The following is a 26,369-nucleotide window of genomic DNA, read 5'->3' as shown; positions in this document are numbered from 1 at the left end:
TTATTAATATACAGTAATAACACTCTGCTACATTTCTGTTTTGAGATTAAGCCACTCTCGCCCAGTTCATGCCTCAGTAAACCATGGTTAAATGTGAACTCATCTCTCCAGGCTGTTTGTCTCCTTCCCGCTAATCACGGACATAACAGCCAAGCCAGGGATCATGGTTTATTGTGCTCCCCAAAAAACGCAATCTGTAAAACAACAATTATTTGCTATAGTTCGTGGTCTGTTGGAGTGAAATATACTCAGAGTCCTGTAGTGATTTCATGCTCTTTATTGCAGCTTGTAAAACAGTGGTTGAATTGCCGCCGCCGCCCCCCCCAAACCTCAGGCTTTTATATACATTATTTACACAATGAGTCCCATCTGATTGGCTGATTCTGCTTCCTTCCTGGAGCCTGATTGGTCTTTTCCTGCAGGCCAATCAGTTGTTGCATTCTATGATCCTACCAGCCTAATAGGCTGATTAACTTCTTCCTGGAGCCTGATTGGTCTTCTCCTGCAAGCCAATCAGTTGTTGCATTCTAGGATCCTACTTGCCTATTGTTCTAGGATCCAAGGTTAGTACATAACATGGGGTGAAGGATTAAGAACTGTATTGGCTCAGTCACTACAGCCTCGTCTTCCCTCACAAAGGGGTGGGGAGTCAAGGGCAACACAATAATTATTGGGAGGTCCCATCCCTAACACCGACTCATTACTCTCTTTCCATGCAGAGCCCAGGCATGTGAGCCAGGCAGGGTCTGATGCTTATTGGGGCCAGAAGATCCAGGGGGGCTGCAGCTTCATTGCCACGGGGAAGAGATAAATTGCAGTATAAATAAATTGCAGAGCCCATATTGTATATCTACAGTAGACACCTGTACCCAAAGATTATGAGATACGTTGGAGCCAATCTGCAGCTGTGTTACAGCAGAACAAGCAACATTTTGATCAGCGAGTTGCTGCCCTACCCTGCCCCAGAATGGGGTGTTGGGTCTGTAGTTAAACCAGAACAGAGGGAGAGAGAGAGAGAGAGATTTGTGCTTTCCTATGTGATTTATTGAGTTTGACTGAGTTTACATATATGTCACTTTTCCACAGCGAGCTTTGCCCAAAGCAGCTTACAGCAAACACTCAAAAACATCCAAATACAGAGCACTGAAAATACAAATATACAAAATACAGGCCATGCCAGTAAATTCAAAAATGATGAAAATAAACAGTTTGGCAAACACCAGAATAAATTCAGCAAAACAAAACAAAACATCTAGGCATAAATATGGAGCAGAACAAAAGTTAATCAACAACCATGTTTCTGGCACTGCTAAGGAGGCTGGCTTACATACAGTTCTGGGTGTGTGTGTGTGTGTGTGTGTGTGTGTGGCATACAGCTGGTTCCCATAGGCCAGGGGTCAGCAACCTTTTTCAGCAAGGGGCCGGTCCACTGTCCCTCAGACCATGTCGTGGGCCGGACTATACTTCGGGGGGGGGGGGGATGAATGAATTCCTATGCCCCGCAAATAACCCAGAGATGCATTTTAAATAAAGCACACATTCTACTCTTGTAAAAACACCAGGCAGGTCCCACAAGTAAGCCAGAGATGCATTTTAAATAAAAGGACACATTTTACTCATGTAAAAACGCGCTGATTCCCGGACCGTCCGCGGGCCAGGCTGAGAAGGCAATTGGGCCGCATCTGGCCCCCGGGCCTTAGGTTGCCTACCCCTGCCATAGGCTCACTCCAGAGGAGGCTGATGGCAGCAAAAGGCAAATTTGGGGTGGCGGGGGGTTTGATGGTCAGTTTCTTCTCCAGTCTCCTGGAAACACCAACTGCTGGTGCAGGCCTTATTGACTATGTGACATACTCTGTGAAGAACTACCAGTCCCAGAGTGCCTTATGGCTGATGCACAGGCAAGCGGAAGGGACAGCTTGTGGGTGAGACAAAGCGCCATAATTGCCCCCTAGGGCAGCGGGAGCCAAGGCTGCTGGTCGGATTTAGAGGCCCCAGATATTTGCAAGTAAATGTCTAGCAGACACACATACATAGCATACGGCCCTGTCTGGCTGTAACACAAATCAGACTGGGCAGCTGGAGAGAGCGAGGGAACAGAAAGAAGCTGCAGGACACAAATAAATCCGTCACCTTTTCCAAACAGGCGAGGCCTTTCAGGTAATTCACTAAATAGGAAAGTAGATTTTAAAAAGCATCCAGAATGAAAATGGGTTCAGTGTAAAGACTGACGGTGGTAAGTTAAGGAAAAGGCTGCCAGATATATCATGCGACCCCACTCTGGTGATATTGTTATTAGCACTACTGTAGCTAGATTTTAGCTGCTACACTATCTGATTGTTTTTCCACCAAAGATCCAGGCCTGTGCCCTAAAAAACGTAACAGATAATTATGACTTTGCAATGAAAAAGGCCAGAAAAATAAGGCTTTGTGAATTGGGCTTTTTATGTGCAGCTGCCTTGCCCCATTACAATTTCTTTTTAAAAAATCAAACAGGGTAAGATCTTTTTAAGGACCAACCAAAATAGTTTCAAAATAGCAAGCTTTTTCGAACTGTTTAAGACTGGATGTTGTGTTAAACAAAACATGCAAAGAAAGGGTCACATTGTAATTTCAGAATTAAAATAGAAATGTGTGAGATTGCATAGGATGGAATTGTGGTGTGTGCTTGTACTGGGTTTCTCTCCCCCCCCCAAAAAAAAAATGCTGCAGCCTTCTCTGTGTGCCTCTCTCATCCACAGGCAGTTCTGCAGCAGGTACACCTGGCAGGACTGGCAATGTACAGACTGTCCTATGCAGACGGACAAAATGACTAACCAGAGGGCTGCCAGCTTCATGGCCTTGCCAATTTGTTTTGCAATAGGTGCAGAGAAACTCAGCATGGAGAGTCTAGGGTTGCCATATTTCAGAAAGTAAAAACCAGGACACCCTAAAATTGTTGAGTTCTTTTTAAGGAAAACCTAAAAGTTGTCGAGCCTTTTTAAGACAAACCCCTAAGGTGTGGAGCAACACGATTCTTCGATTGACTTGCCTAAGATCCAGGACAAAACACCGCCTTTGGGAAATTCCCCCTGGATGTCAATTCTGCCTTTGAAATCCTGGTAATGTCCAGATGCATGGCAGCCCTAATGGAGACAGAATCTTGGAGAACACTCCATCATCAGAATCTGGTGCCTGTTATGCTCAGGTGAGTGGGTGGCAGAGCCCCAGACATGCCAAATGTGGTAGTACAGGCAGGACATGGGTTGTGGTGGCAGCAGTGTGTTCTTGCTCTCCAGTCTAATGGGTCTTTTTAACGTACATCACTTATGGGGTAGGAACCTGCCCATCCCTTAAGCTCAAGAGTGGATCCACTCCAGGAGATCCATCCAGTGACTCCTTTGATGGGTTTTCAAAATCTCTTAAGCTTTGTTGTTTTGGTAGGCATTTTAAAATCTTATTTATTTGTTCATGTATCCCCATCTGCCACTTTATGTACTGTAAACTGTTTTTAAAATTGTTTTAAAATGTTACTGGTTGATCATGTTGTACATGACGTTGTTAGGTGGAAGCAAGGGTTTGAGGGCATGGGCTGCAGCATGAAAAGGAGGCAAGCAAACCAGCTAACTTAACCCCTCAGGTGGTCCTCATTTCATCATCAAGAATAAGTCTTTGTTTCCTGGCTAACTCCACTAAACAGCCCTATGACCTCTGCAACTTACTAGGGCCTCAGGCAGCTGATTTTAATTGATAAGGAGGGGTGAAAATCAAGGCGTCAGACCAAGTTTAAGCCAATAAGAAATGTGCTTTAAAAAAAATGGTTATGACCAGCAAACAGTTATTATAGTTTTATTTCTAGACAATCCCTCCCAGCCCACCCAGATTTTAAAACCATTTTTGTAATTACCCATAAGAGCAACCAGGGTATGAAAATACCACGGTAAAACAAAACAGTCCTTTTCCCTGCTTAAGCCAGGACGTAGGAGTTAAGCAGTTTCTCTCCAGCCCTCCTAGCTCATTGACAATGGATCTTTTCAGCTCAACTTCTGTTTTCCATGGTAGGTTTCTGGATCCTCTGCAATACTCTCCTTATGATTTCAAGTTCCCTTTCCTCCTCATTCTCCAGCAACTCTGTCCTGTGTGTCTGTCTGCCTGCTTCATTTGTTTTCACATGGTGCTTGACTACTGCCTTGGCCCACAAGGGCACACGGGGAACTTGGTGAAAATGTCAAGGGCACAAGTCACAAAATGGCTGCACTGGGGGCCTGAGAGTGAGGTGGCAGTGCCTGATTAAAGGAATCAGACCAAGATTCAAAACCTACATTTAGTCATGGATTTCATTTGGCATTGTATCTTTCACTCTCTCGTACATGTACAGATCCCACATGGGCCATTAACAAATAGAGCAGATTTGAAAATAATGCAAAATAGAAAATGCTGGGTTATAACTGGATAAATAGCCTTGAGACCCCCGTGCCAGGCTCTTCCCCAAATGCCCCCCATCGCCAACTGAGATACAGCAGGTGTCTGTGAGAGAAAGGGGCATTTCAGATTGTGGAATGCTATCTCCAGAAGGGCTCGCCTGTTTTTTCAGTGTCAGGCAAATAACTTTTTATTTTCCCCGGATCTTTCAAATATGTGGACTTCTACATTGCACAGTGGGCTCTGAGAAACCTTTCTTATTTGCTCTCTGTCCTAATTAACTATTGTGTGCTTTGTTTTAAAGTGATTTGTTTTGATTGTATGATTGCCTTATTTGTTCTTTCTTTTGACTTTACTATAATGGTGATTTTTAATGTGAATATTAGTATAGAGACAACTGAAACCATTAATCATTCCCTCCGGTGGCTTCCTTCTTGTAGTTTCTTGCTCTTTAGTAGGTTTTTGGAGTACCATCTCAGTTTCTGGTGCATCAGTGAAGCTATTATCCCTATTACCAGATTACCAGGTGTTTCCGTGTTGTCAATACTATTGTCTCTCTCCCTGTCAGGATTTAGTTTAAAGTTTTCATATCCTCTTTTCCCTGTTGTAATCAGGGAAGCTTGGATTGTAGCTTGGATTCATTGGCACAAGGCAGTATATAAACATAGCAAGAAAATAATTGGTCTCTCTAAATATTTATTCCAAACCTCTCCTACTTTTCACAATTCTGATTTATCTGTGATTTGTTTGTGTAGATATTTCACTGAGTAGGAACCATTTCAACCATCATATTCCTTACTCCTCTAAATAACTCATAAACAAGTGGACCAGCACTGTCATATAAACCATAGCTGAAAACAAGTGGTGGTTTCACGTGAATGCACATTGTACCGGTTCACAGTGCTGCCACACAGCTCACCCCTGCCACACCACCAGGACTCAAGTCTGGGTTTTGATGTCTGAATCTGGTCTTGTGGTTTCCTTGGGGGAAACCACAAATGCGGGTTCAGATGTCATTTGCTTCCTGGCAGCGCAGAACCAGCAAGAAAGGAGTGGAGTGAGAACTCATTCACACTACAGTTTGTTTTCAGCTCTATTTAATGTAATGTGCAAACTAGGCCTTTGAATGAAACGTTCAGTAACTTTACTTTGTTATTGCCAGTTAGTAGAAATCCGGATTTTAGCCGTGCAAAAATCAGCATGTCCTCCAATCAGCAAAAAGTCATATGGTTTATCTGAAATAAATGAGGAAATATTCCAAGGCATTTATTTTGCATGCACTTGCTCTTAGTTCCTTCCTGTCTTTCTCACAGCTTCCTTCTTCCACATGTTTTGACTCTCTGCTCCTTTCAAGTGCTCCTTTCCCTCACTTGGGAGCTTCCACCATCTTGCCACCAGCTTCCACTTCCAGTTTGTTCTGCTCACCTGCTGGGTGGCCCACAGGATAAGAACGGAGCAGCTGCTGTAACCACAATTCTTCCCCCACACACGGCAATTGCGCCAGCTGCTCTACACACACACACACACACACACACACACACACACACACACACACACACACACACACTGCTCTTCTCTCATGTGTAGCTATACCACTCTGCAGAATCACATCATGGACCATCAGAATAATAATAATAATAATAATAATAATAATAATAATAATAATAATAATAATTTATACTCCGCCAGAGCCGGGCTCAGGGTGGCAAACACCAGTAAAATTGCAATAAAAGCATAATAGGGAAAAAACCCAATTTAAAATACAGGTTAAAATGCAATTTAAAATGCAGCTTCATTTTATTAGTAGCCCATAGATCAAAACGGTAAGGGGAGGGAAACATAAGGGTCAGACTGAGTCCAAACCAAAGGCCAGGCGGAACAGCTCTGTCTTGCAGGCCCTGCGGAAAGATGTCAAGTCCTGCAGGGCCCTGGTCTCTTGGAACAGAGCGTCCCACCAAGTCGGGACCAGTACTGAAAAGGCCCTGGCCCTAGTTGAAACCAATCTAACCACCTTGAGACCTGGGACCTCCAAAGTGTTGTCATTTGTGGACCTTAAGGTCCTCCGCGGGGCATACCAGGAGAGGCGGTCTCGTAGAATGAAGCTCATGGGCCACTGGTGGTCTGCAGCCCACACTTTGAGAAGTCCTGCCTATACGTAGATATTCTTCTGTAAGACACTTTGCAATTCTGGAGGAATCCAAACCCATGCAGTTTGGGAGGAATGCATATTTACATTTGTGGGTCAGACACATGCTGGCATTCACATACCTTTGGCTAAATTGCAAGAAGATGTGGGTACAAATCCTTCCCAAGCCATGCCTTATTTGGATAGATCTACACAACAGTGGCCTGGAAAAAACCTCCCAATCTTTTCTCCAAGCCAGCCACAGTTAAATTTGGATGTTAACATTGGTGCTTCCCGAGGCAATGCTTGGAAAGTCTGAAATGCACACACAGAATGACAAGGAGACCCTGCTTCTAGTTAATCCTCCTCTTGGCTGCCATCTGTCACCTGGTCACATGATGCCTCCCAACTGGGTCTCCATGATATGCACACACACACACACACACACACACACACACACACACACACACACGCCAGCATACAGTGCACTTTGCCAGCCTTGAAAGGGTTGTTCTGCACAGGACCACTGACAGTAGCTGCTCCAAAGATGCCTTTTGAGTGCCAGATAGGAACCTGTGACTCATCAATAAAGTTCATTGTGTTCTTTATTCGAACAGCATTTAAACCTTTTTCTCTAGGGAATCCTAATTCTGACTTCCTTACATTAAAGCGCTGCAGTGAAGGGGGGGGAAAGCCATTAACAAGGAATACAACAGGACAGGAGGTCTATGCCTTGAAAAAGGCATTTTGCGACCTCCCCTTCCTTCAGGATCCTGGGCTTTACAGCTTGTTCAGATTGAGCGTGTAATTAGTGTATAGGATACTTAAGTGTGGACTAAAGCACGTGAGAACCTTTCCTGGGGATCAACAGCCTATGGAGTACATTATTTTCTGCTTGCCATTAATCTCTAGGAAACGCCCAGCACCGAGGTCTGTATTGCTGTCTTAAAAATGAACACACACAAACATTTTTTTCTTCCCACTGCTATCTTTTAAAATGTGAACAGTAGTTTCCTTTCTAATACAGAGAATTAATGCGCTGTGCATTAGCCGTCAGCATTGCTTCACTGGATAAAGTGCCTGGACCTTAACGCCAGAGCTGAGTCCATCATGTTTGCCACAGCGCAGACTCTGGAATGGTGCTTTGGGAAATGAGATGCTGCGTTGCTAATATAACAGGGAGCAAGATCTAGCCTCCTATATGAAGAAAACTACGACATAAAAACAGCAATTTATTTAGAGTTTTTAATCCTCATGCCGTTCTCCCCATTCCCAGTTGCTTTTGCACAGTAAATAATCTTTATGGGTTCACCATAAGGCAGATTTAAAATGCCTCCGCTGCAGTCCTGAGGCTGCAGCACACGGCTGAATAAAAGACTCCAAACAGCATTGAAATTGTTCGGATTGCAAATACATATGTGGTAATTTGAACCTACAAAAGGCAAATTCATGCTGACAGGGCTGCTGGATGGGTTTGCTTAGCAGCAGACAAGCATTTTGGAGCCCAAATCGGCCTCTGGCTCTCTCTCCCTTGCACACACATATGTAAACACAAATCTGTGTGCATGTTCCTGAAATAGGAATCTGGCACCATTTTAGCTGCTTAACTGTTTTCAGTGCTGCTGTTATATACTTCAGATGCTAACTGTGCTTCCACAAAGGTGTGAGACTTTTTAGACACAATTGTTGTAAAGGGGTCTTTTTTGTGTACATGTCTTTCCCTCATCCTAGTGAATCTGTCAAGGCACAACTTAAAAGCTCATTCAGACAGCCATGACCCCCTGCTTGCAGCAGATTGCCTAAAAGGTAAGGGGGAAAAATCTAAAAACAAGTAAAAACTTAAAAGTAGCTTCTCAAAGGCTGCATAGATCTTTTTGTTGTTGTTGTTTTTGTTAAACCTAAAGTGTTTAAAAGCTTTAATATTGATGGCCTGTCAACTTTGTCCTGATTCTTTGGCTTTCAGTTAAAAGGTTTTTGTTGTTGTAGCTTATGCAGTTGCTCTGTTGCTATGGAAACGTGACATCAAAATGACGTTTCTCTGTTTAAAAGCTTTTAACTAAATTCCTGCCTGTCAGATGTAGGCCCCATTTTGTGCACTCAAGCTTCAAGCTGTTGCAAAGAGGTTTCATGTGTTCTGTTGTCATTCAAATCCTGTAGCTTCATATGCATGCCTTGCACTGCAAAATCCTAAACTAAAAACTGAAATCTATATTAAGTGTTCTCTTTTAAAACCCTTTTAGGTCAATCAGGAATGGCTGCTGCAGAAATTCCCAGTTATATTGTTTCTTCTCAGACTGAGAAGCACAGGAGGGCCAGAAACTGGACTGATGCAGAAATGAGGGGCTTAATGCTGGTTTGGGAAGAATTTTTTGATGAATTGAAACAAACTAAAAGGAATGCCAAAGTTTATGAGAAAATGGCTAACAAACTCTTTGAAATGACTGGAGAAATTCGACATGGAGAAGAAATAAAGATAAAAATTACAAACATGACATTCCAGTACAGGTAAGCTTCAGTTAATTCCTTTTATTTGAGAGATTTCTAGATATTAATCAGGCTCTTTGCCTTTCTGAAAATATATTGTAAAGAGAAACCACAGATGAAAGATTAAAGGTTGTTCATAGGGCTCTTAAAAATCACTCTTAACATTCCTAATTTTTCTCCTTACTGCTTTCAAATGGTAGCATAACTTTGGTGGTGGTTTTTGTTAATTACTGTTTTTATGAAACAAGGGGATGCAAAAGATAGTATGAATTATTGTTGTTTATGTTTTTATTTTAGCTTTCACTTGCACTTTAAACTGGCACAGCTTAGATCAATTTTGAGCTGGTCTTCTCAAATGCAAAAACTAAATACAATTTAAATAAAATAATTATTGTTAAAAAATCTCTAAATTTTGCCATCGCAGACTGAGGAAGTTACCCTCCGGAGGACTAAAATAACTGCATGCCTCACCACTGAGTGACACACGTTGCTATAATTGTAGCTAGCATTAGCAAAGGAACAATTACATTTGCAGACAGAAATCAGTGCACACTGTAAACACTGTTCCAGCTGGGGGAGGAAACTGAGGTATCTGAAATGAGATAATGAAGTAGTTAGAGCCCATCAGGAGAGGAAGTTGGCTTAGGAAAATGAAATATTTGCAGCCTGGGGACAGAAAAATATTTGCATGGTGTTGAAAAGCATTTTCCTATTTCTATGTGACCAAATCTGCTTTTAGCTATGTTCTAATTTGCGACAACATGTAATCTCTAATATGGATCTGTTGGAGGTTAGCTATAATTCATCAATCTGAAACACATGATTCCTTTATTTAAGCTCTTTTCAGTGCAGAAAAAGAGCGATTTTAAAAAAGTCACAGGCATCCATGTTAAGTCTGCTTGTTTTGGGCTTTGGGGGCCTGGGTGGGTTAGGTTAAAACATCATTTTTATATTTAAACCATATGCTGTGCAATCTACAACTCCCTATTAGCATTTATAAATTTGTGTCTTCATTTTCACTTTTGGCTAGATCATCTTAAGATGGTGACCTCTTAAGTTATTATATGTGTTTTGCATGAAATGGTGAATATTCTCAAAATGATATGTTTTCACTTACATATCACCTTGCAGGATGGCACCAGTATCATTTACAGAGGTACACTCTGAAACAGATAGTTTGTGCCCTTAGTCTGACAAGAGAGTGAGAAATCCAGAAAACGTGGGCTGAAGTTTTTAGTCTGAAGGCCCACCCTTGGCTCAAAATTTGAGATGGCCCCCAAAGCATAAAGGAAAAAGAGGTGAAAATGCTCCATGTCTTTCTCTCACACAACACATGAATGTGTATGCATAGAAATATATCAACAAACACTATCTCTCACACACATATAATCCATATTTTAAAGAAATATACTAAAATGTTTTGAAAGTAAATACTGGGAGCATTGACACTGCCCTCTGACCATGACATACTCACAGTACCTTAACCATGGGGACGGGACCCAGAATAGAACTGGAATTGAGAACATCATAGTGTGTTTAAATCACTCTATTTATTTTGCTCATAAACTTAAACTATGCTAAAAACAAACTCATCTAAAATATTTGCAGACTGAACATTCAAGTTTAAATATTACTGCTCTGTGTATATGAATGATAATCTCGACACATACAGCAATACCTTAATTAATTTCCAAGAAAGCTGAAATGTTCTGAAGAGCTCTGCGTCAGTCCAATAGCTAAGATTCTACAAAGCCTGCTATAGTCCAAAAGTAGAGATTACTAGGGGAATTGCAGTTTCTTCCTCCACTGCCTTATTGCATTCAGCTGTGGCTGAGACTGTTCTAGTTCACAAGAGAAGGTGGAAATATCAATTATTATTCATCATGCTGTTTACAAAATGGAGTGATCTAGATGGGCCTCTTCCCGAGAGATACTTATGGCAAATACCACTTTTAGTGCTTCCTCTTTTCCATGTTCACAAATATCGCCAAAAAGCACTATCAAGTATGCATGGAATATTTAAAAGTGATAAACAGGACATTTGTAACACTTGTTAGCATTTGTAACGTTTAATTTTACAACCAGATGCATGCATATAATTGAAGAACCAAGCAGTGATGCAAGAGGAGTCAAGTGGTGAGTATCAGGCAATAAATCTTCCCTCTTACTGGTTAGGCAGCGTCACACGAGGAAAGGTCCTTGCTTGGGTGAGGAGTCATCCCACACTCTCAATTAATACTTGAGCTAAGTGCTTAAGATTTACATAGTTCAACTTTTTTATAGATAAACCAGAGAAAACTAGGTATTAGAAATATGCTGTAGATCCTGCAATAAGCCCACTTGCAACATATAAATGTGTAAGAATTCTGCTGCACTTTGGTTTTCTGTTGTGGTTCATTGTGGATAGAGAAAGTGAGAGGCCACCTCCTGCCCTCAGACTCTCTTCTTGAACAGGTAGCATGAATTGCGGAGCGGCTGGGAAGGATTTGGTATATAATTCTAATAATTAATAATAATAATTATGAGGATCCACTGTTATTTCAAGTTTTGTTTTAGGAGGACTGTGAGAGAGGGGGAAAGAATCATCATCAGGTTTTCAGTTGTGGTCACTTTGGCCCTGTAATTGAAAAGGGCATTGTTTTGTTTTGCTCTACTTATTAAATTTAAACATATAAGTGCCTCAGTTTATTCAAGCAAAATAATTACAAATTACCGTCCACCACCCAGTAACCTTGCTTGCCTAGTTGAGAAGCACCTGCGGCAAAGACCAGCTCCTTGGCGAGGCAGTGAGGGTGTTCTGGGTAGCTGTGACGCTCTTCAGGATTGGACCTACTCAGCTGTAAAACAGGCTTCCTCAACCTCGGCCCTCCAGATGTTTTTGGCCTACAACTCCCATGATCCCCAGCTAGCAGGACCAGTGGCCAGGGATGCTGGGAATTGTGGTCTCAAAGCATCTGGAGGGCCGAGGTTGTAAAGCAGCCAGCTGACATGATGCGGTGGAGCAACCTTGACAGCATGACCCCAGAGGGTGCCATGTCCCTTTTGAGTTTTATTTTGCCAACTTAAAAATGAAATAAAACCTAGGCCCTTGTGTAAAAGTGTTGAGTTGTATGGAATGTTAATTATCAGCTGGTGGAGATGTTAGAAGAGGGAGAAGAGTTGCTCCACACTCCAGCATGTGAGCCTGTTCTTGTGGATCTTGCCCATCACCCAACCTTCCATGCCATAGGCTCTGGTTATTGTAACGTGGAGTTGATGAGTATTTTGTTGGCTGGTTGGCTGCAGTACGAAACAGAAGTGGTTTCTGTTAGTGGAACCTGTGTGAGAGGCAGCAGAGACACCCAAGGTGCGCTAGAGAGAGGGGTGTCTGGATTGGTGCTTTTTTGTTTCTTGCTGCAGGGCTAGCTGGAGTTCCTAACACATATCCAGTGTGATTTATGGGTATTTTGTATTATTTTGATTTATCTATGGCATTTTCCTTTCATGTTGATATGTTTTCCACGGCTTTGGAGACCTTTTGGTCAAAAAGTGGTATACTGAACAGGCAAATCCCCATTTGCATGCGATGGGCACATGTGCGACCACTGATGCGCACACCATTTTGGCACGGCAAGGGGGCGGGGCGGACTTATGCACGTCCGACTGACACATGTGGTGCCTAGTAACGCAACCCCTGGGTAAATGGGGAGTGATATATAAGCCCTAGTATAGCGCAGCAGCAAATACCGTATTTTTCCATCTATAAGATGCCCCCATGTATAAGATGCCCCCTATTTTGGGGGACTTAGATTTAAGAAAATGGGGGGAGAGATGTATCTCCCCCTAATTTTTTACATTCTTTTTAAGGGGAAAAACCTAGTCTTATACACGGAAAAATATGGTATATCTAGGGTTAGAGATGGAGTAGCAAGCACATTAAGGAAGCTTGAGGAATTTTCTCAGTACACATTCCAGTGCAGCCCACCTGACCCACACCTTCTGGATTAACATGTATATAGGAATATATTTATCTTCCAGAATCCGACCTTGAACACATTTGACAAGGTGGTCTGGAGGTTACTTTTAATTAAATTTTACAAATGTATATATTTACAAGTAAGTTGTTAGAGGCTGCAAATGGAGGCAGCCATGTTTTCTCCTTCCTTTATCCCTGGGAGGGACAGCAACATCCTTGCATCTCTTTGTTCCAGAGGAATTTGCGGCCCTATTTTGAATGTGTGTAGTGCAAACAGAGGCAGCAGCTCTCTAGCTGCTTGGAGTGATGACTTGGATTGTTTTTTTAAAAAAAGATAATATCTTATTAAATACCCCATCAGTGCTTTCATCAGTAAGAATTTTGTTTGGAACTTTGGGGGAAGAAATTACACGTTAATTGAGAAAATGGATAGAATGATCACATGTGAAACTGACATATACGTTGTTGTTTATGGAGGAGCAGTCTATAGCATATGGGTATTTAAATTACCTAGTACTATATATTATTTTACAATGTTACTAGACACCCTTGTTATTAGAACCCGTTTTGTAGAAGTAAAAGGTATCTAAAACAATTTTGTTCTTTTTTAAAAAAAAACACCTTTCATCTATTATTCTAAAAGATAAAATAAGATTACAAATCCCTCCAGATTTCCAACTTTCCAACTTTTTCCCCTGGGAAAAAGAAATAAAACCATCAGAGGGGAAAAGAAAACCAGGAACCATTTGACCCCAATCTTATTTGTTGTCCCCCACTCTTCACATTTCTACTCTCTGCTCTATTTACAAGGATACTGAGAAGGAAGGAAAGAAGGAAGGACATCTTTATTTCCCTTCCGCCACCTTCTGATAATCCTTTATCCTGCTATGGAGCAATAAAATGCTCAGGTTCAAGACTGACAACCAGCCCCAAATCTGAGCCCTCTAGCGATAGGTTGTACAGCACAGGAGGTGGGAAAGGAAAAGAGGTGTCACCCCCCTCAAGAGGTCCTTTTTTTAGGGATGGAACTCACTGGAATGGAGTATCATCACCTCTTTTGTTGCTGCCCATGGCAGCCACTTTGTACTGGCACCTCATTTTTCACCCCTTCAAAAGCTCTGTATAAAGCATCCTTATATATCTAATTTCCAAACTTCATAAAATGTGATTTATATTTTTTTAAACATCAAAAACATCACTGGGTGCAGGAGTTCACTATCTAGATCGTTGCTATGCTTTTCAGTGTGGATTCTTTGATGTCGTAATTGGAGAGAGAGAACTCACTCAAATTGCTTCAGAAAGTTGCATTTGAATATTTTACCAGTTTTCTGTTCTATTTGAATAATTCATTCATAGCAGAGACACAACTTAAGTACTGCACTTTTGCTCCTCTCTCCCCTTTAGCCACCGATTGGCACATGAGCAATGTTATTTATAATTTATTTTGAAAGCTTTTTTACAAGCCTCAAGAGATTAATCTTGTTTTCATTCAGCAGGTCAAGTAGAGTATTAGCAAACAAAATACCACAATAATAAAAAGAGAATCCAAGAGATAGAAATGCTATAATTTGAATGGAAAGAAACTGGAATGTGTATATACTTTTATTTATTTATTTATTTATTTATTGCACTTGGTACTTGGAAAAGCATCAACTATATATGAAATGGCAGGTGTAAAGCCTAGGACCCTAGGATTCACATAGGATTCTTACAGTTCACACATGCATGTAACATTGCTTCGTTACTCAAGACTTGAATACTCACAACTGAGTGTGGGAACTCAAGTTACTTGTAGTTATTGAAATGTTATTTAATCATACATTTCATATACTGCTCAGTATAAAAAGAAATTTCTGAGCAGTTTACATAAAGTATAACCAGAAAAATAATAAAATTCATATAAGAATACAACAACAGCATTCAAATAGAACTTATTTAGCTTAAAAGCGGAATAAAACACAATAACAGCATTCAAATAAGACTTCTTAAAAGCTAAATAAAAAGAGCAGAGCCGTGTAATGTAGGTAAAATGGAGCAGTACATAAACAAAAAAATAAAAACTGAGAATCAGTGTCTAGGAAAACTTGTGCAAAAATATATGACTTTAAGAGGTACTTAAAGCTGGTTGCTGTGTCTGCCTCTCAACCCACCTGAGGGAGGTCATTCCTAAGGACCAGTGCTGCCACCAAAGAGGTCTGCTCGTCTGCTGTCACCAAGGGACAATCCACTGGTCCTTAGACGACTACTAGGATTTCATCAGAAGGGCTTGGTCTGTACTGGGGGATGCAATCTGCTAGGCAAAATGGTCCCCATTGCTTAGAGTACTGTTGGTCTTTTTAGTTTTTTTGATGGCTTCGTCACATATCCTAGAATCAGAGAATTGTAGGGGACTCCAGGGTCATGCAGTCCAATCCTATGCAATGTAGGAATTGCAACTAAAAAAAATATGCAACCTCTGCTTAAACACCTCCAAGGAAGGAGAGTCCGCCACCTCTCAAAGGTGTGACACCTTTCAGGTGTCAAACTACCTGAAAGTTCTTCCTGATGTTTGCTTGGAATCTCCTTTCTTGTAACTTGAATCCATTGGTATGGGCCCTATGCTTCAGAGCAGGAAAAAACAAGCTTGCTGCATCCTCCATGTGACAGCCCTTCAGATATTTGAAGCTGGCTAACATATCTCCTTTCAGTCTCTTCTTATCAACCGTTCTTCATAAGGCTTGGTTTCCAGACCTTTGATTATCTTGGTCGCCCTCCTCTGCATATGTTCCAGCTTGTCAATACCCTTCTTGAATTGTGGCACACATAACTAGGCACACAACTCTAGGTGTGATCTGACTCAGGGAGAATAGAGCAGTACTACTACTTGATAGTACCAGAAGCGGCTTAGTCATGCTGGCCACATGACCCGGAAGCTGTACACTGGCTTCCTTGGCCAATAAAGTGAGATGAGCGCTGGAATCTCAGAGTCATCCATGACTGGACCTAGCGGTCAGGGGTTCATAGAATCATAGAATCATAGAGTTGGAAGAGACCACAAGGGCCATCGAGTCCAACCCCCTGCCAAGCAGGAAACACCATCAGAGCACTCCTGACATATGGTTGTCAAGCCTCTGCTTAAAGACCTCCAAAGTAGGAGACTCCACCACACTCCTTGGCAGCAAATTCCACTGTCGAACAGCTCTTACTGTCAGGAAGTTCTTCCTAATGTTTAGGTGGAATCTTCTTTCTTGTAGTTTGGATCCATTGCTCCGTGTCCGCTTCTCTGGAGCAGCAGAAAACAACCTTTCTCCCTCCTCTATGTGACATCCTTTTATATATTTGAACATGGCTATCATATCACCCCTTAACCTCCTCTTCTCCAGGCTAAACATGCCCAGCTCCCTTAGCCGTTCCTCATAAGGCATCGTTTTCAGGCCTTTGACCATTTTGGTTGCCCTCCTCTGGACACGTTCCAGTTTGTCAGTGTCCTTCTTGAACTGTGGTGCCCAGAACTGGACACAGTACTCCAGGTGAGGTCTGACCAGAGCAGAATACAGTGGCACTATTACCTTTACAGTGGTTCCTTTACCTTTACTACTTGATAAGTTATCTGTAGATGCTGCAGTCATCAAATGATGACTGTGTGAATGTTACAGTGTTACTAAATGAGGATGTGAAGTTCTATAGGCCAGCCTCATTTATCTAAATTGCCTGTTTAATAACCAAAATATTTAATCCAGCGTTTAGATAAATACATCTACAGTCAATACAATAGATTTCCATGCAGATTCTACACCCTACATATCCTCTGAAACATATCATGTAATATTTTGTAGTTAAAATCCTTAACTATTTTGCTGTTGATAATTTGATGACCATTGCAGATTTGGTGCAAATCTACAAGGAGTAAAATATGTTGCTCCATTCACCCTCACATCTTTAGATCCAAAATTATCCTGTTTATTCAAAACTATTCTTTATTGCGCTCTTTTGAGCTTGTGTTGAATTACAGATTTGCTGTAGGATTTAATTATTGGCTTCATCTAAATTTAAACCCCACTGGTATACAACCCTTAGTATTGCAAGATTGCCATGAGAGCGCTTGGACTAAAATTGTCAACCAAAAGCTTTACTTTTCTGGTTTATCACCACAACAGTTATTAACACTTGGCTTCTGTAAAGCAAATAACTTAATTAGACAGCACCTATATGATATCGAGTGACAGAATAATTAGGCACAATAAGGAAATTTTGTCCTTGGTGTGATTATTTTCCACCTAGTCATTTTGGCACTTGGGCACAATATTTGCAAAATTTAATAATTCCAAAAAAACAGATGCGCTTTCACTTTTGCAAGATTGAATATACTGCCTTTGGCTGTACTTGAGGGTCGATTTCAAAAAATCCCGCTGGAAAAACAATTATGTCCCAGTGGAGGTGGCAGTATTGAGTCAGTGGCTCATGTGCTTCTGGCTTGCACTCTTTCTAAAGTTTTGAGGAGTGAGGTTATTACCCCTCTACTATTGTCCATGCCTGGTCACTCAACATTGGCTACTGTGTCCTTTTTTCTAGCAGATCAAAATGATCAGGTGACAGCTAAAACTGCAAAAAAAAATAAATAGCAGGGGCAATTAGAATAAGATCTATTACTTGATTATTGATGGAAACCTCCATAACGTATTTTGTATAGCTAAGCATTAACCTCTGTCTTCAGTACATTTTATTTTATTGCTATAGCTAGTGGCTGATGCAAATAAAGATTCTTCTGATCATCTATTCACTCCGGCTTTTGCTTAGGTAGAGGTGGCCTTTCCTTATGGATGTCCTAATCTTTTTATTGTGTTATACAGAAGTTGATCTGTTTGGTCTTATTGTTTATGATGTTTATAGTGCGACCTGCTCTGAGATTTATTTATAAATAAGGGTGTGCTCTAAATTCCTCAATTAAATAAAGAGGAATAATGCCCACCCTGTATGAATACACTTCAGCCTGCTGAACAAGACATGGGGAGTTGTGCTAGTCCACCATGCTGCCTTAGAAAATTTATGCTAAATTGTTTATTTATTGTTTTTAGAATCCACCCTTCAACCAGAAGGTTCACAGGACAATACACAGTATTATATTAAAAGACTATGGAACATAATATAAAACCAGTACGTCTCATAAAACAACAACCAGCATAACAGTAAAAAGAGAATTCATTAGTTCAGCTGGCCCCAAACATCTGAAGGTGTTTCATAATACCAAAAAGCTTCTAATGTGGAGGACAATTGTATTTTTTCATTTAACAACCGGAAAGCAAGGAGGTCCTACTCCATGTTGTCATGCTATTAACCATAGTTGTTGATAGAATTACAGCAGGGTATCTCCCATGGACCTTAAGGCCCAGGTTGGAAAATGATGGGAGTGACCCTTCTTCAAACACTTGTGTCCTTGAATAGCATTTTCTGTCAAATTATTCTTTTCTGGCCTCTTCAGCAGAACTGACAACTTCTAGAAATCGTTGCCTCTTTCAAAAGTTTGGAGTCAGAAATGGAAATAAGTATTTGGTTTGCTTAAATGGGAATTCAGTTGGAAGTCAATTAATCAGTTGAGATATGCACATTCTCCAAGGCCAGTTGGATGATGTGCCGAATGCATTTGAGATATGCACATTCCTTAGGACCTTTTGGAGATTATGTATACTGACCAAGAAATGTGCACAATTAATGAACAGATTATCATGTGCACATATTAACAGCTCAACCTACATCCCTCCGAACACACACACATATTTTTATAGTAGAATTTTTGAAACCTGCATGAAATTACTATCTGAGTTTTCATGATTATTTCTTTCATTGCAGGAAATTAAAATGTATGACTGATAGTGAAACGCTTGCACCTGATTGGCCTTACTTTAAAACCATTGATAGAATACTCTCTAAAGTGTCAGAGCACAATGATGTGAAAATGCATGACAGTCAGCTGCCAGGTCCTTCAACATCCCAGACCGAGGCATCACAGTCTCCATCTGCCAAGTCTACTCCACTCTATTTGCCTTATAACCAGTTCACATATGAAGGGAGAGAAGAATTTTTTGAAGATGAGCATTCTGAGAGCTCTTCCAGCTTACTTTCTTATAAGTTAAGGTAACAGTTATATATTACTTTGATATTTTACATATTGGGCCCTATGTGGGATATAGGATAAAGCTGCAAAAATCTATTTCTTTAAGGACCACTTAATTTGGGGGCTTCAGGGGCTCTCTGTTTTCTTCAGCTGTGAAGGGTCTTGTTGTTGTTTAGTCGTTTAGTCGTGTCCGACTCTTCGTGACCCCATGGACCAGAGCACGCCAGGCACTCATGTCTTCCACTGCCTCCCGCAGTTTGGTCAAACTCATGCTGGTAGCTTCGAAAAGGGTCTAGTAGTAGTTATAGTTTAAGTCAGATGTATGCAAAGGGTTGCTGTCTTTTAATGTGAAAAATTATAGGCTCTGTTTTGTGGGATTCCAGACCATCTCCATCAGCAACTCTTGCTGTATCAGGGGAGATGTGATACAGTGAGGTCTCCCCCATCAACTGGACCCAGCCTCCATCTGATCCTCCCCTCCTAAAACCACCACAGGCTTATTTTTCTCTTCCCTCACTGTCTGTTCCTTTTTGTATTGCATTGAGTTACTTGTAAGCCATTGTTTTAAACTGTGAGTTGCCTTGAGTGCATTGACACAAAGACAACATATACTGTAAATGTAGTAAGTAATTAAAAAGGTAGTCCAGCTAGCAAGACTCAAGGGGTATTTTGACCATGAATGTCAAGACTAGTGACCCTGACAAAACTCGTAAAGTGAATTATTTTGAGTTCTATCTTTCACTAGATAGAACTCACTGGACAGAAATCGTAATTCTCAAACTTATAACAAACCATGACTTTTATCCTTAAAAAATAATAATCATAATTCAAACCAAGATTAATTATGAGTTACTTGATATTAACTTGCACCTTAGTCATGGTTCGCCTGACTAAGCAACCAAATTCCTTCACCTTTGTGCATGCTCAGATAATTATTGTTGTCACCCTTTAGTTTCCAAAGGAAATGAATAATATCTATTCACAATATGCATGTGTGTAATGATTTTACTTTAACCCTTCAATTGCTCATTGACAATAAAAGCTTTTGGTGTGCAAGTCAATGGAGCATAAAGCTTCTGTATGCATTTGAGCACTAACTAGACTTGGGCAGGGAGGGGGCAATTATCTCTTGTTTTTTAAAGAGGGCACTTGCTACCTAATTCCATTCTAGGATTTCTGAGAGCATTTCAGTCTATTTAAACTGGAAATGAAAGGAATGACAGAGGTCAAAGGAATATTTTCAGTCATCATGTGATGAAGGTTTCAAATGAACAGCTTGTCAATAAAAACATGATTGACATGCTGATCTACATCTACCCTAAGAATCATAGAACCATATAATTATAGAGTTGGAAGAGACCCCAAGGGTTATCTAGTCCAGCCCCCTGCAACGCAGGAATCTCACCACCTCCCAAGGCCGTCCGTTCCACTGTTGAACAGCTCTTGCTGTCAGAAAGTTCTTCCTAATGTTTAGTCGGAATCTCATTTCTTGCAACTTGTAGCCATTGATTCAGATCCTACCCCCAGAGCAGAAGAAAACAAGCTTTCTCCGTCTTCCATGTGGCAGCCCTTGAGATATTTGAAGATGGCTATCATATCTCCTCTCAGTCTCCCTTTCTCCAGGCTCCCTCAACCATTCCTCAAAAGGGTTGGTTTCCAGACCCTAGATCATCTTGGTTACCCTCCTCTGCACATATTCTAGCACAGGGGTCAGCAAACCTTTTCAGGAGGGGGTTGGTCCACTGTACCTCAGACGTTGTGGGGGGCCGGACTATATTTTTTTTTTTTGGGGGGAGAACAAATTCCTATGCCCCACAAATAACCCAGAGATGCATTTTAAATAAAAGGACACATTCTACTCATGTAAAAACACACTGATTCCCAGACCGTATATGGGCCAGATTTAGAAGGCGATTGGGCCGGATCCAGGCCTTAGTTTGCCTACCCATGTTCTAGCAGGTCAACATATCCTTCTTAAATGGTGGTGCCCAGAACTGGACACAGTATTCCAAGTGGTGTCTGACCAAGGCAGAATAGAGTGGTACTTTTACTTCCCTTGACCTGGACACTAGACTTCTGTTGATGCAGCCTAGAATAGCATTAGCTTTTTTGCTGTTGCATCGCACTGTTGACTCATGTTAAGCATGTGGTCTACTAAGACACCTAGATCCTTTTAGACCCCTAGTACTCTTCTATTATAAATTATTTTAAATATGCAAAGTTTTTCATTGAAAGATACTGCTATGTTCCACCACAATCTCTATGCAGTGACAGACTCCAGGTGTTCCAAGTGCTTTTTCCAGGGTTCAGTTTCCTGAGAATGAAGGTCAGTGGTGGTGTGTTTAGGATATGTGGTTTCATTTACACATATATACAACCTGAGCATAAGATGGGTTAGCAGTATTAACACCCCAACAGATCTTGTTCCTCCACTAGTCACAACTTAAGATCCTGCACAGATCATGCACATCTCTGTCTCTCCAGCTTCCAGTTCTCACACACAACTCGGGCTGTTGTTCACCTATGTAGCAGCCAGTTTGGGTGGGGCGGAGGAGAAAAGCCCACCTCGCCAAAGGAACTAGTTTGCCAAGCTTCCCCTTACATTCTGCTTTCATAGATATAGGATTGCAGGCATGGAAGGTAAACCAGGGTTTCATCCAGACTGACCCCACCCCAAACTCTAAACAATACAATTAGACTGTTTTTGTTTTTTTGCATTTCTTTTCTCTCATCACTCCTTGCGTTGTTTTCTCCACACTAGGTACATATACAACTAACAACAGAAGATAACAGCTACAGTGAAGTGGGCTGTAGTCTATTAAAACATATGGCATAATATACTTGCTAGTCTTTAAGGTGCCAAAGACTCTTATGTTGCTTATACTGCCTAACATAGCCAGCCCTCTGGCTATGTTATATAAAGCATTATTTTCAGATAGGAGGACGTGGCTTGGGACCTTGGGTTGGTGGGATGTGCTGTCAAACAGTATTCCCTGTGAAAACAATGCCAAGTGCTAGGTGAGTATATCAAATAATGCTTCCAGGTGGGTTGTAGGGGAGCATGGAATACCCAATGAGTTTGAGAGAAATTTGAGAAACTACAGGAGTGTTCCCTCGCTTTGCCAGGGTCCCCAACAGCATGGAAGGCTTTTCTTGAGTTCAAGTGAATGCATGTGCTTTTGCCCAGTCCAGGTGAACATTAGATATTACCCAACCATGTGATATAGCAGATCACAAAAGCAGATTTAATGCCGAAATGTTTGCTTTTCAGAGCTGAAGAGAGGCCCATAAAGAAAAGGAAAATGCAGAGTTGTAGCTTTCAAAAGAAGAAACTAAAGTTAATGGAAGCAATGCTAGAGGAACAAAAGAAACTGAGTAGGGCAATGGAAGAAACTTGCAGGGAAGTAAGAAGGATTCTGGATCAGCAGAACATCATCCAAGTTCAGAGCCTGCAGCTGCAAGAGAGAATGATGAATTTATTGGAGAAAATGATATCGAAAGCCAATGTTTAGTTTCTTTTGCAGTGCTCCTGAAAATACAATATTTATCTATTTTACAGAAATTACATATCCTAGGATTGCCTCTTCCTTCCAGGTAAATAAAAAATTGTAATGTAATTATGAAGAGTTTAATCAGTGTAGGAGGTGAGCCATCTAGACAACTGGGTGTTTCTTAATGAAATAAAATGTGGTCTTGCTTTGTGAATTTTTTTTTCTAGATTCTAGACAGTTTATTCGAATTGGGATGCTCAGTTTAGGGCAGCCAACTATTTTCTGTTCAGGGACCCTGGAAATGACAGCACACCGTTATGTTGCTTCATTCCCAGGGGCAGATACAGTCTCCTTCTCAAAGCACACGGCAGCTTTGAAAAAATGAGGGATCAAAGGTCCTTAGACCACTTTGTCTAAAGTGCAAGGAAAGACACAAAAGTCATTTGATTTTCTTTGCCTCACTATCTGCAGTGGCGGAGAGGAGAAATCACCTCGTGTGCAAACAGTTGTACTTAACATTGTTGGGAGACTAATCAAAACGCAATTTCATGATACATATTTCGAGAGGAAGCGTATTTAAATGCAGCTTTTCATGTCTATTTTTTAAAAACCTGAGAATAATGCAGAAACAGGATAGAACAGATTTATGAGTGAACAGTTCCTCTGCCCCCAACAAAGGAGAGAGGAAGAGGGGTTGGCGCAAAAAATTGCCCCTGAAATCTGCCTCCCATTATCTGTGTACGGTCATGAGCTTCGACAACAGCTGGAGCTGAGCAGTAGGAGAAGTGGCAAGGACGTTGGAGACAGTATGACGCTGGAGTGTATGACGGTGTGACGCTGCTATCGCAACAGAATCAAACACGGGAGAGGTTTCCCATCCTTCTCACACTGCAGCACATCGTTGTGTGAATTTTTTCACCCTTCCTCACCACCTTGCCCTCTTTCCAGACACACCAAGTACTTGCGCCACTATTGCAGTAAAGCACCGTATTTTTTGCTCTATAAGACTCACTTTTTCCCTCCTAAAAAGTAAGGGGAAATGTGTGTGCGTCTTATGGGGCGAATGCAGGCTGCGCAGCTATCCCAGAAGCCAGAACAGCAAGAGGGATTGCTGCTTTCGCTGCGCAGCGATCCATCTTGCTGTTCTGGCTTCCGAGATTCAGAATATTTTTTTTCTTCTTGTTTTCCTCCTCCAAAAACTATGGTCTGGTGCATCTTATAGAACAAAAAATACGGTAATGCCCCACCCCCCTGCTGCCAATACAGCTCTTTGTGAAAGGGACCTCTAGGTACGCCTCTGGTCACCAAGCAGTACCAGTTGTGTGGTCAGCTGCAAGGAGGTTTGGGATTTAAACCAAAAGAGGATAGCCAGTATGCCCCTTAATCCCTGTTGCTTGCAGGCTTCCTAGAGGCATCTAGTTGGCTCTTGTGAGAACAGGAAGCTTGACTGATGGGCCTTTGGCCTGATCCTGCACACTTTTCCCACATTCAGGGTGTGTAAAAACTCCAGACCTTTAGGTTACATTGGCTGTCAAGAGATGCAGAAGAGCCAGCCATGCACAATATGGGGGGGGGGATAATTAAACCCTGGCTGTATGCAGTTTTAAATTTAATAAAATGCTGGCGGCTTGGTCTGTTTAGGTTCTCCTCCGACTGCTGTCCTGATAGACCGGGAGAGCTTGAAAGATTTGTAGCTCCATTTCTCCCCTTGCATTTATCTGCGATTTCAGGTACAAGAGCCTCCATTTTGTTCCCTGCTAGATAGAAAAAGGCCAGGGGGTAACATTTGGCTGACCTGGAGAGGCTGAGAGAAGCAGAGGGGTTGGTGGTCAAGGCCTTCAGGGACGTGGTAGCTGTGATAGCTGTGTCCCATTGCAAGGAGGAGATCTCCCCTGTGTCATGCGGGGGGACGGGGACTTGGGGAAGGAGGGCATCACTGAGGAAGAGGGAGATAAGCAGTTATCCTCATGTGCCAGTGACAACACTCCTGGTGGTGGAGAGATCCTGGCAGTGGTTGTTTTCACATTGTATATGTTCATGGGGTCTGAACTCGCAGTGACTGACCAGGAATGTGACCTTGGGGGCACAGTGGATAGTTCACTGAAGATGCTAGGGATCATTAGGAGTGGGATTAAAAGCAAAACTGCCAACAATATGCAAATCTATGGTGTAGAGTTTTGGTTGCCTCACGTTAAGAAAAGGATATTGTAGAGTTGGAATGGGTTCAAAAAGTGCAGCCAAAATGAACAGAGGGGTGGCACATGGGACTTTTTACTCAAAAGGCCAGTAAGAGGGGGTAGAGGTATATAAGTTATGCCTAGCATGTAGGAAGTGGAGAGAGATTTTTTCTTGTTCTGTCTCCCATAATTGACTAGATTCAGGACCCTTCAGGAAGGGTAAAGAAACCATTTTTCTTTCCCGTCACCCTTGAACTATTCCTCTACTGTGCTATGGCTGCCAACCCCGAACATGAGTGTTTTAATTGCTGTATGGAAAAAAGTGGGGCCTCTTTTTTTTAACCTCATGACAGGTACCCTCTGCTTCAAAATACTTACGGTAATATTAAATGTTAATCTTCCAATCTCTTCATTCTGTGCCTCATCTGCTGGCAACTACAGACTTAACTGCTGGTCTCATACAGTCTGCCCAACTGAAATCCAAATTTTAGCTTACCTGTGGTTGGGCAGCAGTACCCCCCCCCAAATAAAACCCACCAGTAGCAGTGAAGAGTAGTTTTTGTACATGACGAAAACCATGAAAGTCCCTCTCTAGACAATGGGTGTGTGCGTTACTCTAATATTCCTTATCTCCATAGTTTCGGCTGCTATCAATATTCCTGCTATCAATATTTATGATGTATTCCTTGTTCATGACCTGCGCAAGCACTTGCATGCAGCTAAGCCTTAGAGTGTGGGCAGTGCGCTAGGCTTCTGCACTAGTTAAATGTTAGATCACATGCTCAAAGGAGTAGACGTCATGCTTCTCTGTTCAGTTTGTTGACTCCACAGTTGCAGTACAGCAAATAATTCTCTCTTGCAAGTGTTTTCCAGAATGCCAAGTGAGGCATACTTCCTGCACGGAAGGAACTCTCTCTCCGTAAAAGAGAGGGGGAGTCCTTTTAAAACAGGGGGTAGTGTTAAAGCAAGGTAAGTACTCTGCAAATGTTTTGCTCTATTGATACCTATCCTGTTTCTCTGCTTCCAAATAGGGCAGTAAAATGGAGAGTTCAGTTCAGCTCTAGTGCTAACCACAGCATAGTTCAGGCATGTCCAAAGTCCATTTGGGGGTCTAATCTGGCCCGGTCAATTTAATCCAGCCCCCATGGCAGTATATGTCCTGGGGTAAAACTGTAGAAAAAGCTCAGCAACTTCAATCCTAAAAAAAGCTCAAGAACTTTGGTTGGCCCTCACGCATGTTCACTTCATCAAATCTGGCCCTCTTTGAAAAAGGTTTGGGGACCCCTGGCATAGTTACTGGTGACCATAATGACTATGTACCCACCCCTGTGGTGCCGTGCCTGATCCTGACCACTCCCACACTCTGATTACAAAACAAACAAGCAAATCCCCAAATTTCAGGTTTTACACAATTGGCTGCAAGGTGTACGTTTCAATTAGATTGTTAGTTTTTAGTTGAATTCTCACCTATGTGAAAATATGTGTGTATATCCTGTATAAATGCACATATAAAAGTTTATAATTTCTATTTCTATTGTCCCCCCCCCTTTTTTTTTAAGAATAATGCACATTTTTTGTGGGGTAATGCTTTTGGACCTTTTAAACTGACAGCTTAGGGCTTCATCTGAAACAAGTCCATTATTGTGAA

The 26,369-nt window shown here is 41.6% G+C and overlaps 1 protein-coding gene across 10 annotated transcripts; it reads left to right on the top strand.

Moving 5' to 3' along the window:
- Positions 1 to 314: 314 nt before the first annotated feature.
- On the top strand, positions 315 to 22,758 carry MSANTD1 (Myb/SANT DNA binding domain containing 1). 10 transcript variants are annotated; one of them, XM_081207923.1, is made up of 6 exons: positions 315 to 563; positions 2,952 to 3,184; positions 8,764 to 9,028; positions 11,093 to 11,143; positions 18,789 to 19,073; positions 22,325 to 22,758. In XM_081207923.1, the coding sequence occupies exons 3-6, from the start codon at positions 8,775 to 8,777 to the stop codon at positions 22,563 to 22,565; spliced, it is 831 nt and encodes a 276-aa protein (XP_081064049.1). In that variant the 5' UTR covers positions 315 to 563; positions 2,952 to 3,184; positions 8,764 to 8,774; the 3' UTR covers positions 22,566 to 22,758. The 10 variants fall into 10 exon arrangements, with proteins under 10 accessions (XP_081064049.1, XP_081064050.1, XP_081064048.1 ...); XM_081207924.1 differs by lacking the exon at positions 315 to 563 and adding an exon at positions 1,765 to 2,157 and having other exon boundaries at positions 3,034 to 3,184; XM_081207922.1 differs by lacking the exon at positions 315 to 563 and adding an exon at positions 1,765 to 2,157.
- Positions 22,759 to 26,369: the final 3,611 nt, after the last annotated feature.

The sequence above is a fragment of the Podarcis bocagei genome (genome assembly GCF_964188305.1).
Source record: "Podarcis bocagei genome assembly, chromosome: 9".
NCBI classification, from domain to species: domain Eukaryota; kingdom Metazoa; phylum Chordata; class Lepidosauria; order Squamata; family Lacertidae; genus Podarcis; species Podarcis bocagei.
This window is presented reverse-complemented; position numbering and strand designations above follow the sequence as displayed.